Raw genomic sequence first — 14,135 nt, 5'->3', positions numbered from 1 at the left:
TCTGTCCTTTTCTGTAAATCTTTGCTGATAGGAATGTTGGTTGTAGAAATAGCCAACTCTCTGCTGTTCTGCTCATTTCTCCTTTCTTGAGATCTCACAGCCACATATTCCGCTCACTTATGGTTACTATCATGGATTGCGTTGTGATTAGCGGTCTTCCCTAATCAGCAGTGAAAGGCCTTTTTGATGTCTGTTTTCTTCTCCGTGTTTTGTTTGATATCTATTTGTTTAAAAATGTGTGTTTTATGTGTGTGCGTGTGCAGGTCTGGGTCTAGTATCAGATTATACCAGTGTTGTGCTGACAAAAGAGAGAACTGGCAGCAGCTAGGGTTACTTAAACCTAACACACACTTTAAATTTGGTTTTATCTCTAGGTCTCTTCATGAGCAATATATTTTAAATACTCTAAATATTAAATATATTTAAAATATTTTTCATTATTTATGTTTAATCCATTTTTCTTCTAATAGACGAACAAGCCAAAGTTGATTGTTTACAGATTCTCCCCCCCATTCATTGACTTGAAAAATATATTAGGGCCAGTAGATGTTTTTTTTTCCCTTTATCTTCCATAGCAGACCTAAGCTAAAATCTAACTGAATTTTTTTCCCCCAACCATTGTCATCTCTACCAGCTGCTTTCCTTTTGGCATGTAATTTCATTTATAATTACACTGTGACTTAATTTGCTAGCATCTTTAATTTTGTACCATCACGTTACATTAGTCAGTGTCTTGTTCTCCTTTGAAACACATCACCAGCTCAACAAATATATCACATCGAGTCTTGCATGATTAAGTAATTACACACACCGGTGGGTCTCAGCCAGCATGTGTAATTACATAATCATGCGAGACTCTATGTGATATTTCCCAATGAATGACTGTTGTATTGCAGTAAGGTCCCATCCATCATTTACATAAACATCTGCATGTGAACATATCTGTATCCTTCGCCTGGGGTTGAAGTTGTGGAAGAGGAGTGAGTTGCAGCAGGCAGGGGGTGTGGGGGGGGCTTGTCATCACTCCTTGGCTGTGCTACAATGTGGAGCCGTGCAGAACTGCCACTCTGAGCCAAAAATACATCTGGCAAGAGGGGACAAGGGAGGGAGAAGGAAAGATGGAGACATGAGGAAGGGAAAGGGAGAACAAATGAGAGAGGGGAATGTGGAAGGATGCAGAGATGGAGTGGAGAGTATAGCGTAGTGTACTGTACTGTGCTCTCCCTTCCCCTCTTCTCAGCATCATCCAGAGCATGAACATTTCTTTAATCACAGCAGAGAAAGCAGAGCGGAGGACGCATGTCACACCACTCCGTCTGCTCACATCACGGCTCTGACTCTTCACATACCACCATCGCTCCCCTTTCCCTCCCCCTTTTCTCTAACTCGGCTTACCGTATCGCTCTCCTGTTCTTTCTTCCTTCCTCACCTTTGTTCTCTTTTCCTACCTCTTCACCTTGCCCTGTCTCCATCATCCCCTTTGCTTGTCTGTGTCACTGTGTCATTTTCTTGTTCCTCTTCACTGCTCCTCTCTCTCTCTCCCCCTTTCTCTTCTTGCTCTGGATGGATTGAAACTTTTTGTTTACTACAAGGAATGCTGTTCCTGCCTTATTGACCAACCAACAGGAAGGAATCTCAGCTGCAGAAGAGCCTGGGATGCTTGTTTTTCTGACTGCCAGCTATGTCAGCCTGTCAGTCGTGTGTGTGTGTGTGTGTGTGTGTGTGTGTGTGTCTCACACATGAGTTGTTGTCATCAGAGACAGGGGGTTGTTGTGACATGTCACCCAGCTTTGTCACACTTGGGGACTAAACCTTCTCATTAGGTCCACATGTATCAAATGTGAATTCCATGTTTGGTTTAAACAGTCTTGTTTTAATTGGTGGTCAAACTTCAGTGAATAACACTTGACAGACCTGTTTTTTATGATAAGGTTGTTTTCAAATAAATGGTGTAATAAGTTTGCAAGAAGCTACGACCATCTAGGTTATTAATGTGACAAGTGTCACCAACATTTCTTATTTTTGCTTTTTATGCTTTCTGAATGGCATGTCTCTCTCTTTTTTTTTCTATTTCCTCTGTCAGCAATTGAACCACCCCAATGTGATAAAGTACCATGCATCTTTTATTGAGGACAATGAGCTGAACATAGTACTGGAGCTAGCAGATGCTGGCGACCTCTCTTGTATGATCAAGGTAAGAAACTCACTCGCAAAGACAGCAGAAAGAACAGCTGATTTGTGGATGTCAGCTGTATTGAATGGTTAGTCCAAGAGCCGTTAAGGACACAGGCTCAAAAGTGAAAATATGGAGTGTGGTCTTTGAGACAAAGCAAGTCCTGTAGTTTTATTTTCTCACAAGGGAATTATGGTGCCAGCCACTCTGAAGACTCAAGTCAACAAACACAACAAGCATCACACTAGGTCTTGTGATGATTAGTGGTTTATGTAGTTAAGGGTTCTTTCATACAATGTGTTAAACCCTTTTATTATGTGAATAATATAAGCCCTATTAAAAGCCCAGTTGTTGGGAATGTTGGGAGTATCAGATCATTACATTGTCCACATTTGCCCTTTCTTTACATGTAGCACACAACAGGAGAGGATCTGCTTCAGACACGTTCTCAGTACTGTAAATTGTCTGGTTTAGGTGAGGGAGCTGTCTGGGTAGAGCATGGAGGAGACAGGAAACTTGACACCCACTTGCTGTGAATTTGCCAGACAATTATCGGTGCTATTTTCACATGGATGCAATTGGACATCGCAAGGACTTAAGAACACTTGTTGTCCAATCTGACTGCACTGAGCTTTTTGGTTCTTTTGGGAAAAGTTCAGAGCTGCAGTGCATGTGCAAAAATTGCTTTAGATATGCATAATTGATTGCACAGCATGACTAGTCCTTGATGAATAATATTGGTCAAAATAATTGCCAGCCTAACACCATATCATTTGGTGTCAGAAGGAATGCTAGCAAAGAAGCAAATAACTGCTGACTAGGCATTATAATTACAAGATTACTTTTTTTTTTTTTTAATAACTAAAAGAATGATGCCAGGAAGTCTGCGGTTAGTGGTTATTACAGGATTTTGACTTGCTGGACACTGAGTCAATCTGAGTCATCCGTTCTTTACTGAAACTAAATACTATCAAATACAAGGCCTCCCACAGCCTCCTTTCATCTCAGCAGCATGTGCTGATCTATGCCACTGCTGTGAAATAGACATGAATAAAAAAAAAACAAGCAATGATTAATGGTCATAAAAACCAAGCATATGTTGTGTGTAACAGGGTACCGTACCGGGACAAAAGCTCAGGAGAAGTTACTTTAAGTTTTAACACATTTTAACGTCATTAACATTAAAGTTTAAAGAGGTAAAGGGGTAATAAATATTTGTTTTGAGTCACGTTTGCAAGTGTATGCAAGTCCAAGTATGAAAATTGCACCAAAAAAAGATATGAAATTAGGGTTCAAAATTGTGGGAAAAGCAGTATTTTCTGCTCTGAAACACTGGGTGAATGTTGGGTGAATGTCAGCTGAAGGCTGGTCTATTAAGCACCTTTATTTTCTTTGCACCTCATGTTTGAGCCAAAAGTGTTAGAATCCAATCTGGAGCCAAAGGGAGAAGCAAGCATTCACAGTGAGTTTTAAGGTAACAGACATAACTGGACATTTTCTTTCTTTCTTTCTTTCTTTTTTTTTTTTTTTTTTGATGTACCTTCAACAGTGATTTGTGGTTAATTAAACCTGGAAAACTGTAAAGGAGGAAGTGTTTTAAGCTTGCAGTTGAGGGAGAGAACCACAGAACAATCTGCTTGGCTAAAAAAAGTGAGTAAGTGGCAGAAACTGCACACTAAACTGTTCCTTAAGTGGTCGCGTGAAACTGGCTCCTAAAGTGAGTCAATGCCCACAGGCACACATCTGAAAATACAGAAATATGACAGAAATGTTTACAGAGTCATACAAAAAAAAATCTGTCCTTATTCCACTGTTTTTTTGTTTTTTTTTTAAATCTTACTAGTTTAAATTTGATTAAGGCTTAAAGTCAGAGAGCCTTAATGGACAGCCTGGTGAGTTTTGGTAATTGAGATTATAGTGTTTTATTTGTACATTACTTGGCACTAACTGTCAGTATCTGTTTGTGCATTGTTTAAGGATGCATCTTCCTTGCTACGTTTTATAGCCTTAGTTGATAACTGGGCTCTTCAGCTGCTTGTCTAAAAATGGACACTTTCAGAAAATCAATACAGCAGCCTCAACAATGCAAATGCTTCAAAATAGAGGATTCACAAACCAGTGTCACAGTTACCATGCATACAGTAAATGACTGGTGCTAACTTAACTGTAATGACATAATTACACAGAAATTCCTGTATATAGACCAAAAAAAGAAAAGAAAAGAAAGTTATGCCAGGCAATCGAACCCCCAAGGGATTTGTGTCTCCTTCCAGTATCAAACCAGGAATTTTTTGCTTGTTACGCAAATGTGCAAACCACCTCACTATGGAGCCACTCAATTGTCTTTAGTAGAGCTCTACATATTTTCATATGTTTTCAGTAGTCACTTTTCAAATGTGTATATGCATGCGTCTAGGAACAACTCTCTGATTATTATTTTATTTATTTTTGTTTGCACCCATTTAAAATGTCATTTAAGGTTTTATGTGTTTTTTTTGCGTCAGTACTTAAATAATCATACTGGTCATTAAAAAGTGATCAGTGCACATTTTTTATCTTGGCTGTGTATTTCAAAAGCTCTAACCAATAAGCTAAACACAGAGGAAAATTCAGATCTAATGTGTAATAGTATTAAGTACATAATGTGTTGCTTTGATCCACATGACCATGCATTAAGCCTCAGTCTGTTAACGCTCTCTCTGCAGGAACTGAACAGGATTGTTCAAAAGTAGTAGTGATTATATCCCAGGCTCACCCTCATCTTTGAGCTAGACCAGGCCTCCAGTCAGTATAAAAACCTGCCAGTATAGCAAATTAGTGATGTGCATGTAAAAAGCCTGGTCTTCTCCCATGCATAAATGATGCTGCAGCGTTGTATCAGCACAGCTCGACAAGCTGTTTGCAGTCATACTCAGCAGCTCCACATCCGCATAGTTCAACACAGCAAATTAGGAGAGGCGAGGATTAGTGGTACAAGAGAGTGAACATGGCAGGCTCAGCACACACATACACACACTGATATATATCCAGTACACATACACTTAATACATATGGTGCACTGTGTAAGCAAACAATGTACAGGCACAACCATAGAAAGACACACTTAACCAAATGTTCAGAGATGCGCTTTACAAAGACGTAACATGGCAGCATGAAGAGTTAAGATAACAAACCACTGAGCGTCACCTCTATCTTAGCTAAGCTACAGAGGATGCTGGGAGCTGTGTCATGTCCTTATGGCTGCTGACAACACGCACTCACGTATACACGCCTCTTCTCTGCACCATTTGTCTTCTGCACCGCTCTAAATGATGTTTCTCCAGTGTAACAGTGGCAGTCCAGAGGTGCGTGCCAGGGCTCAGCACCCCCCCACCCCACCCCACCCCATGGGCCTTAATGTGAAGTAAACACATAAGTACAGTGTGCCATATGTAAAGCAGAAGCTCCCTCCCCCCGCCCAAAAAATGCATGAATTTAACATTTTTCATTCTGTTTGATTTCTCGTCCTTCACGTTGCTCTCTCCTCTTTTCTCTCTCTCTCCCTTACTTCTCTATTACTCTCTCTTTCTGACCATCTCAGAATTCAAATGAAATCAAATGGTCCTTGATTTGCATGCACTTACAGAATATTGCATGTGCAGTGTTTGCTGTTAAAGGCGTGGAGAAGAGCGTGGTGGTGGTGTTGGTGGGCGTCTATGTGCTCCCCCATTGACATCAAACGGTCCTCTGATATGGAAATGGGAGGGCAAAGGAAGAATGGCTCCTCACTGAGGCTTTGTTTGGATGTAGGCCAAGGTCTATCCCTCCCTCTTTCCTTCCATCCATCTCCATCCTTCCCTTTTTTCCACACCTTAATTTTCTGTATCTCTCACCCTTACCTACTCCATTTCCTTTACTGCCTTTACTTCCTTTACTACTGTTTACACTGCTGTCACACCCTTTTTTTAAAAAAAAAAAAACTTTTTTATTATTCTATAATTAATTAACAGTCCTATCCTTTGACTTCCTTGCTCTTCTCTGAGATCACATTTTACACAGCAAAAACCTTGTTTCATTCTAGAAACAGTAGGAATGCACAGATTGCATAATGCACCGATATAAGGTCAGACACTGGTGGTGGCTGGCAGTGATCTTGTTGACTGGTATCAGCATATTGGTAAACGAGAAGATCTATATCAATGTCAGTGTCAAATCAAGTTTTCGCCTGCTAAATCTTTAAAGAGAGTGCGATTAAGAGAGGATAAGACTTTAAAACAGTGCCCCTTTACTATATAAAGAGCCCTGCATAAAGCTACGGCTAGGTGTATAAATAGAAATGATTTGGACGTTAAATACAAATGTTTGGACTCTCACCCATTCATACGAAGGGGTGAGTGTGTCCAAACGTTTCACTGGTACTGTACTGTACTGTACGTATGTACAGTTCAAAGATACATCGTATCAGAGAAAAGCCTAAATGCATCACAAATTACTGCCAGGGATGTTCCTTTCCATTAACATAGTTGTAGCAATTGTTGATTTCATAACTTGCCACAGTGTTGCACTTTGAATATTTCTAAATAATGTGCTAAATGCTTACATTGTAATTCTCATGCGCATGCGTCTCATTCAGACTGGCTTAAAGCCAGCATTTTTTTTTTTCTCCCCCACAAATGGAGCCACAAGGACACCCCATAAAATTCTGATGTTAGCCATACTTCATGTATTTTGTTAGTCTGCACTGGTGCTACACTGCTGTTTGAGGAGGAGTGCCTATCATCAGTTGTTGGTTTTAGCCATCGTAGATCAGCTTTGTCATCACTGTGGCTTTTCATGAGAGGGATCAGTTTGATGAATGAGAACACTCGGCTCTCCAGAAATAAATAAATAAGTAAACTTTTAAAACTACTGGAGCCACTGTGCCACTGAAAGCTGTACCTAACAAAAGTGCTGCATGCCAGATGGGAGAGTTTTAGATGGTACCACAAATTTCTTCTCTCCGTCTCCAAGAATGCATGTGCTTTCTATTGTAGACCATAGAGAAAATGAGACGGGGTTTGGTGAAGCAAGGGACAGACATAGAGGAGAGTGGTCTGGGTTGCATTAGGAGTTGAGTCGCAGCGAGTGGGGAAGGATACTGTATAAAGACACACATACACGTTTCAGCCGTTTTAAATTGTGTTCTGTGCCACACAGGACCTTTTCCATTTATAATAAAAATGTTTTATTTGTTCCTTCTTTCAGTTGCATGCGATTGTTACTTTGATGTTCTGATTGTGTGTGTGTGTGTGTGTGTGTGTGTGTGTGTGTGTGTGTGTGTGTGTGTGTGTGTGCCCGTTTGCATTTACTTTACAGCACTTTAAGAGGCAGAGAAGGCTTATCCCAGAGAGATCAGTGTGGAAGTACTTTGTTCAGCTCTGCAGCGCTCTTGAACATATGCACTCTCGGAGAGTCATGCACAGAGGTATTGTTGATGTACACATACAACCCACTCACATATTAACGCAAAGAATTAGAGGACTTTCATTTGTTTTAAGTCTGAAAATCTGTAGAGTCCCTTAGATTTGACCCTGTTTTTTTTGTTTTTTTGTTTTTTTTTGTTTTTGTTTTTTTGTACTCTAAACCATTCAACATCACAAATGTTTTAGAGTAAAATGTTGTACATGGATCTATTCTCAGGCCAGGAGTGACAAGAAATATGCTACACCTCTTTTAACTAGGAGACCCAGTAAACTTACACTCAGGATTACATGTAATTTTATGTATTATTATGCAACAGAACCATATATTTTACCAAAAAAAAAAAAAAAATTAAACTTCTGAGTCGTTTGTGGAACTGGCTCATCTGTCTCATTTAACACTGTCAGTGGGTGTCCCAGAGATGGGCTAAGCCAGGTCCAAGACTAAAAGAAAAATTAGTGAAGACCTCCATTGAAAGAAATTTTATGGTCTATGACTTTTAGTAAGTTTAATCCATGTCTGGGAAACTGAGCCTGCAAGTTATTTTTAATAGTTCGCTAAATTGAACTGAAAATGTTGAAAAATGTTGGGCAATTTTCCGCTCTGTTTTTCAATAGGATCCTTTTTAGTTCCTAAAAATAAATGGTACTTAAAGTGAATTTTCTTTAGTGTGAATGATCTTGTTTCATAAGACAGGGGGCTTAAGTGTAGGTGTTAAACAATACATAGACCAGAGAACTCAGTGTTTATGGGCGCACATGCTTTCAATAGGGTCCAGTCTGGGCAAATCCTAGATTCATGTGCATAGGCTGCTGCACGCACAGACACACTGCTACAGGTGATGTACTTCCGTTTGGACTGACTTTGATTAAGGCTTAGGGACACTAATGAACCCTGAGCTCTGAGCTTTAACGACCACTTAGTAGAGACAGCCTATTCAAAAGCCGCTTACAGTTATACGGGAGTAGTAAATTTCAAAGCCTGATGTGGGTCACATTAACATTACTTCAAACACCTTGGTAATGTCCACATTAACTAAAATGATATTTTCAATATTGGAATTTTAGGACTCTGGTTCACTCATGTTTATTGAGTATAGAATAAAAACAAAACTTTCCCAATTTAATATGAAGAATGGTACCGATTTTAATTATTGTTTGCAACCAGTCATGTTTCTTTTCTGTTCTTTTCTGTTAGATATCAAGCCAGCCAATGTATTCATCACAGCTACTGGAGTAGTGAAGCTAGGAGACTTGGGATTAGGGCGATTCTTCAGCTCTCAAACAACTGCTGCTCACTCACTAGGTACGTTATAGCACTCTATACATATGTGAATACACGCAGCAACCCCCACTGCTCAGTAATCTCCCAGTGTTGGATGTGTTTCATTAGGCATGGGGAGTGCAGAGCCATGTGTCATGTAGTCATTCTGCCTGCACTGTGCTATGCCCGGCACCTTCACTGGCCACTTAGCTGCTTCCTGTTACCTTGACCTTTAACCCTGACACAGATGAAAACTGAGGCTGGCGACACAGAGGTCTGATTGAGACTGTGCTGCTTTACAATCATGGTTATTGTAGAATTGATGGGTGTGTTTGTCGCTGAGGAAATAAAACCATATAACACGTTATTTTTGTTTAAGGAAGTGAGAACGGTCATTAAAACTGCCACAGTTATTAAAGCTTTACCCATTTGGTTAATTTTAAGACTTAACATACACAAAATGGGTGTTCAGAATCTGAGACTGTTACAACTTAAAAAAGGAATCATACCTCAGGTTTAAAGGCATTCTTTCATGGGGTACGTGTACCCACATGTACCCAACGTCAGATGTAGTGTTTACAATACAAATCTTAATAATATGCTAACAGCCTGCTCCTACCGGCCTTCATCACTGTAGCCTGCTGCTGCATGTAGTCAGCTTTTGTAGCGTTCTGTTTTTTTCATTTGTAATTTTAAGGAACAGCATGGTGTTAGGGATGACCTAATGGCCAAGTAGTTAGGGCATATACCTCATTACCAAAAAAACCAGTGTCCTTTGCAGTTACGGCTATCAGTTCTCTGCTTAATTTGGTGCTTTTAGTCTGGCTCCCTTTTGTATATAATAGATTTCATGAGCACATGTGTCAGTTTTACTGGTGAACTGTTGAATTTAGATATTTACCAAGTCAGAATTTCAAACCTTGAGCATGTCAACAGGAATGTGAAAATTGTGATGAAAAATCAATAAAAAATGCCACCACACGAGGTCGTCTATATTTCAGTTATTAACAAAAACAATCTACCAAATAGAAGGCAGTCTTCCTAATGTTAAAAAAAATAAATGAATATCATTAAATCCCTTTCTAGAATAATTATCGGTGGAAGACAAATTCATCCTTTCGCTTATCCAACAAAATTCCCTAATCCATTTTTTGTTGTTTCAACTCAGCAGCAGCAACTGCTTATTTCACCCATGCAAATTATTTTTTGATATTTTAGTAGGTGATTCAGAAATATAACCCATGAAAAATGCCACAAAAACGGCATATGTGCATATCTTTGTTGTGTTGATTCTGCTCATTTTAAAGTTGGCCTCTCTGTCTGCGTCCTTTCTGTGCACATTTTGTATTAAAATGTTAAAATGATATGTTGCTCTCACTGGTTTATTAAAACAGTTGCGTGCCCAGAAAAATATAATAAAATGTAGTACCAGTCATTGATGGGACTCTAACGCTGGTTTTCACTTGGCCTGTTGAGGTACATGAAGGTGCTATCCAATATCCCCCGGGCAATTTCAGATACTTCATAGATTGGAAAGAGTAGGGGAAAAAAAGAATTCCTTGGACAAATATAAGTACTGCCGTTCACACTGTCTCACTTCCCTATGTCAGACTGTTATTACCACAAACAGCGTGCTATTCTCAGCCTTGTACAGCAGCAGCTCAGCCTTTGAGAAAGTGTGAATCACATGATCAGCTCAACAGAAGCCCTATCAACTAAGCATCCTGCAGTGCCTGCAGAGCGGGGTGAAAGCGTCTGTGATTGCTCATTAAACGCTGAGTCCACAGCACCCTCTTTAGGCTGACGGAGGACAGGCAGCCCCACAAGCTGAGGGGGTCAACTTGAATACCCCCATCATTAATCTGATGCTACCAAGATATTGCTTTATATTAAGTATGCAAATAATATTTCTAACATTTTTTTTATTAATGCATTAATATTATTAAAGTTCATATAAAGTGCAGTAAACAACAAACCTAAATTAAATCAAACCTTGGCATAAATATTTTAAGTACCAGTTCTCAGGGGCTATCTCATGGTCTTTCATGAATTTGAATACGCTTGTGAAGCATGCATGTAAGTTTGAAAAATTAATTAAACATATACAAAAGTTTGTGGATGATCTTGTACTAACAGGTGATGTCTGGAGGTTAGCATGACCTGTCCATATAAGGGACTGAAAGAGTGTCGTGCTTTCACTCTCTTTCTCTGGCCTTTCCCTTTGACAAGGGAAAAGCCTTCCCTAAGACCTTTCAAATCCCTGCAGATCTCCTCTTTCTTTGCCACCTCTTTCCTACTGCTCCTTCTATATGTTTTCTTCATTTCTTCTTCTTTCCATCCTTCCCTCTGGTGCTTTGACTTTTAGACAGAGAAGGACGAAGGTGTAGGTGAAGGAGAGAGATGGAGAAGGTGCGAGGATACTAGAATTTGAGAATAGAAGGCAACCAATAGTGAGAGTGAAGTGAGAAAGAAAGAAGAAAGCAATATGTCACAAAAAGAAAGAAGCATAAGAAATGAAGAAAGGGTGACAAAGAAACAGAAAAAGAAGTGTACAGTGTCCCAGGTGCAAGAGAAGAGTGTGACAGAGTGACAGAAAAAGAGGAGAAAAAAGAAAGCAGAGAAAAAAGTTAGTAGGAGCAGAGTAAGAGCAGAGAATATGACAAAGTGACAGGAAAAATGGAGGAGAAAAAGGAAAGCAAGAGTGAGAAAGAAGGTTAGAAAGAAAAACTCTGAGGAAGAGGTGAGTGTGTACGTGCGTGCGTGTGCATGCAATCGTGTGGGTACGTAATGAGCCCAGCCACACAGCTGAACAGTAGAGCAGGGCGGTGGAGCTGAGATGGAGGTCCAGGCATACAGCCTGTCAGCTCCTAGGCTTTCAACTCAGCTGCAGACCCCCCTACACACACGCACACACACACATTTTCTCCTTACACTCTTGCCCACGCTGAGAGAGACAGTCTTTTTGTCTCATGTACATCTCTGTGTCTGTGCACAGAGATGCACGTTCATATGGTTCTGAATTTATGCACACACTCATGCAGAGGTAGATAATCATGTGCATTTGCAAAAAACTTACACACCAATTACATGTCCAAACTCCCAGTTATAAAACCAACAAAAAAAAATATTAAAGACATCCATTACACCATTTGAGCCTTTCAGTGCTGCTGCAGTTATACTTTTAAGCTTGATTCTAGAGAAAATGATTTAAAAAAAAAACAAACTGTAGTACCAGGAAGAGGAAGTGAATAACTACTTATTACTGCAAATTGGCAGTAATATAATATACCTCTAATTAACACCTGTAATGAGAAAGGTGTTAACGATGAGTTCTGGGGGCGAAAGAGGAAAGGGGGTGGGGGGACACAGAAGAGGAAAAGTGCATAGAGTTTGAAAGACTTCAGGTAGGCTGATGTTGGAAATGATTATGGCACATTCATATAAAGCCTTGGTTATGTTATAAAAGCAAGCATGCAAGGCATAAACAGAGAAGTAGGCCTGGAATCAGACTGAGCTCAGCAAAAAAACAAAACCTAAATTCAAGGGAAAAACCATAAACGTTTCATGACTATGGGGTTAGTCCTAGAATCGCTTAGAATTGTATGTTTTGTTACAACAAGATGGAGCAGAGGTTCCTAATGAGAAATTCAGTAATAGCTTTTGAGATTCCAGTGGCACACAGATTAGAGAACGCTTACACTGTTAATGTTAATGCTTTACTTTATTTAACTGGTCCTGTGAAAAGCATTAGTGTTACAGTGTTAATAAGCTAAGTGCAGTCAAATCAATAAATGTATCTAAAACGGGACAAATTTTGGTTACATTTACAGAAGATTCAGCTGACGTTTGTAAGTGTAAGGGCTTTATTGTGTATGGCTTCTCACCTCCTATACAACACTTATCCTGTTAGGCAGAGAATACAGTGTTGTCTTTGCTATTCACAATAATGGAAATCAATCCCAACATGACTTTCAATTTATTTGCATGAATAAGTAATGTGCCCTTAATTCAGCTTGCTGAAGGAGCTGAGCCCAGCGCTGCTGCCTTTTTTTTTTATGCCACTATTAGCATAAGAGAGGCTCATTCTTTTTAATCAACTAATAATGAATGTTAAGGGAGCCTGTTCAGACCGCACCATGAGACCTCACAGCATACACATACACACACACACACACACACACACACACACACACACACACACGCACGCACAAAAACCCACACAGTATCAACCTGATGACCAATTAAAACAGCAATTCCCAGTACCATGTATTCTTCCACTGGCGCTTTCTTGCTTCTTCTCTGCTTGTGCAGATGCTGATTATTTTTGGAATGACAGGTAACACTTCATTATTCAAAATCACACATTTAAGATAAAAGCATGTTTTCTCATCCCAATTAGATCTGCACCGAAATTAAAACTGCTAGCTTTCATTTCAGGTCCCACAGACTTCAAATCTAATGCCCTCTTCTGTAATAGTTTTATTAAATGCAATTACATGATTTGAGTTTCCTCAGACCTGTTAATGTGCAGAATGGCTCTGGAACGTGTGTGTGTGTGTGCAAGAGTATGTGAGAATACCAAGTGTGTGCGCAGTTACGGCATTTTCCTACCATTTTCGTGCAGACTGACGTTTCTCCTGAGTTCTTTCCACTTGAGAGCTGTTCACACCTTCCCAGCTTCCCTCAGCTGTTTGTGTGTATTTTAAACTCAACAAGTCCATAAAAACTCTTCCTCCTAGCTCTATGCATTTCCCATGTCACATTTTGTTTATATGCTAGGGGCAAGATTGATAAGGTTTGGATTTTTTTTTTTTTTTGGAAAAAAACAAAACAAAAAACCTCACTCAATTAAGTTAGTCTTTTGTGCTTAGTTTTATTCATTTGGTAGCTGCATTTTTCCAAAGTAACAAATTACAACAAAGTACAAATTGGATACAGCGACATTTTTTTTTCCCAGTTGCACATTTACAGCAGAGCCATGAAGAGACTCCTGTAAATTTCCCTTTGGTCTGTAGCATCAAGTACTGTTTAAGATTTAGTTCCACCTGTTACTGTATACTTGCAGGTAATTCTGCAAATATCAACTCTGGTTTGACTAAATCTAAGAAATGCAATTATGGTTAGAGAGCCACACATTTATAACCCTGAACAAATATGAACTAAATGCAGGCTGTGTTAACAGAGTTAAGAGTTATGGTAAGTTAGTACTCAGCAGTATCAGAGCACCAACTTTAAGCCTGGGCTAGAACTAACTATAATT

General features: G+C 39.5%; 1 protein-coding gene across 1 annotated transcript in view; it reads left to right on the top strand.

The window, feature by feature from the left end:
• Positions 1–14,135, top strand: part of nek7 (NIMA-related kinase 7) — a 66,802-nt gene that overhangs the window by 37,903 nt on the left and 14,764 nt on the right. The window contains exons 5-7 of the mRNA XM_030727822.1: positions 2,084–2,194; positions 7,508–7,616; positions 8,810–8,917. Of these exons, the coding sequence (XP_030583682.1) occupies positions 2,084–2,194; positions 7,508–7,616; positions 8,810–8,917 (328 nt within the window). The remainder of the gene's footprint in view (positions 1–2,083; positions 2,195–7,507; positions 7,617–8,809; positions 8,918–14,135) is intronic.

The sequence above is a fragment of the Archocentrus centrarchus genome, chromosome 4 (genome assembly GCF_007364275.1).
Source record: "Archocentrus centrarchus isolate MPI-CPG fArcCen1 chromosome 4, fArcCen1, whole genome shotgun sequence".
NCBI classification, from domain to species: Eukaryota; Metazoa; Chordata; class Actinopteri; order Cichliformes; family Cichlidae; genus Archocentrus; species Archocentrus centrarchus.
The sequence above is the reverse complement of the archived record's forward strand: the minus strand, read 5'-3'. Positions and strand labels throughout refer to the sequence as shown.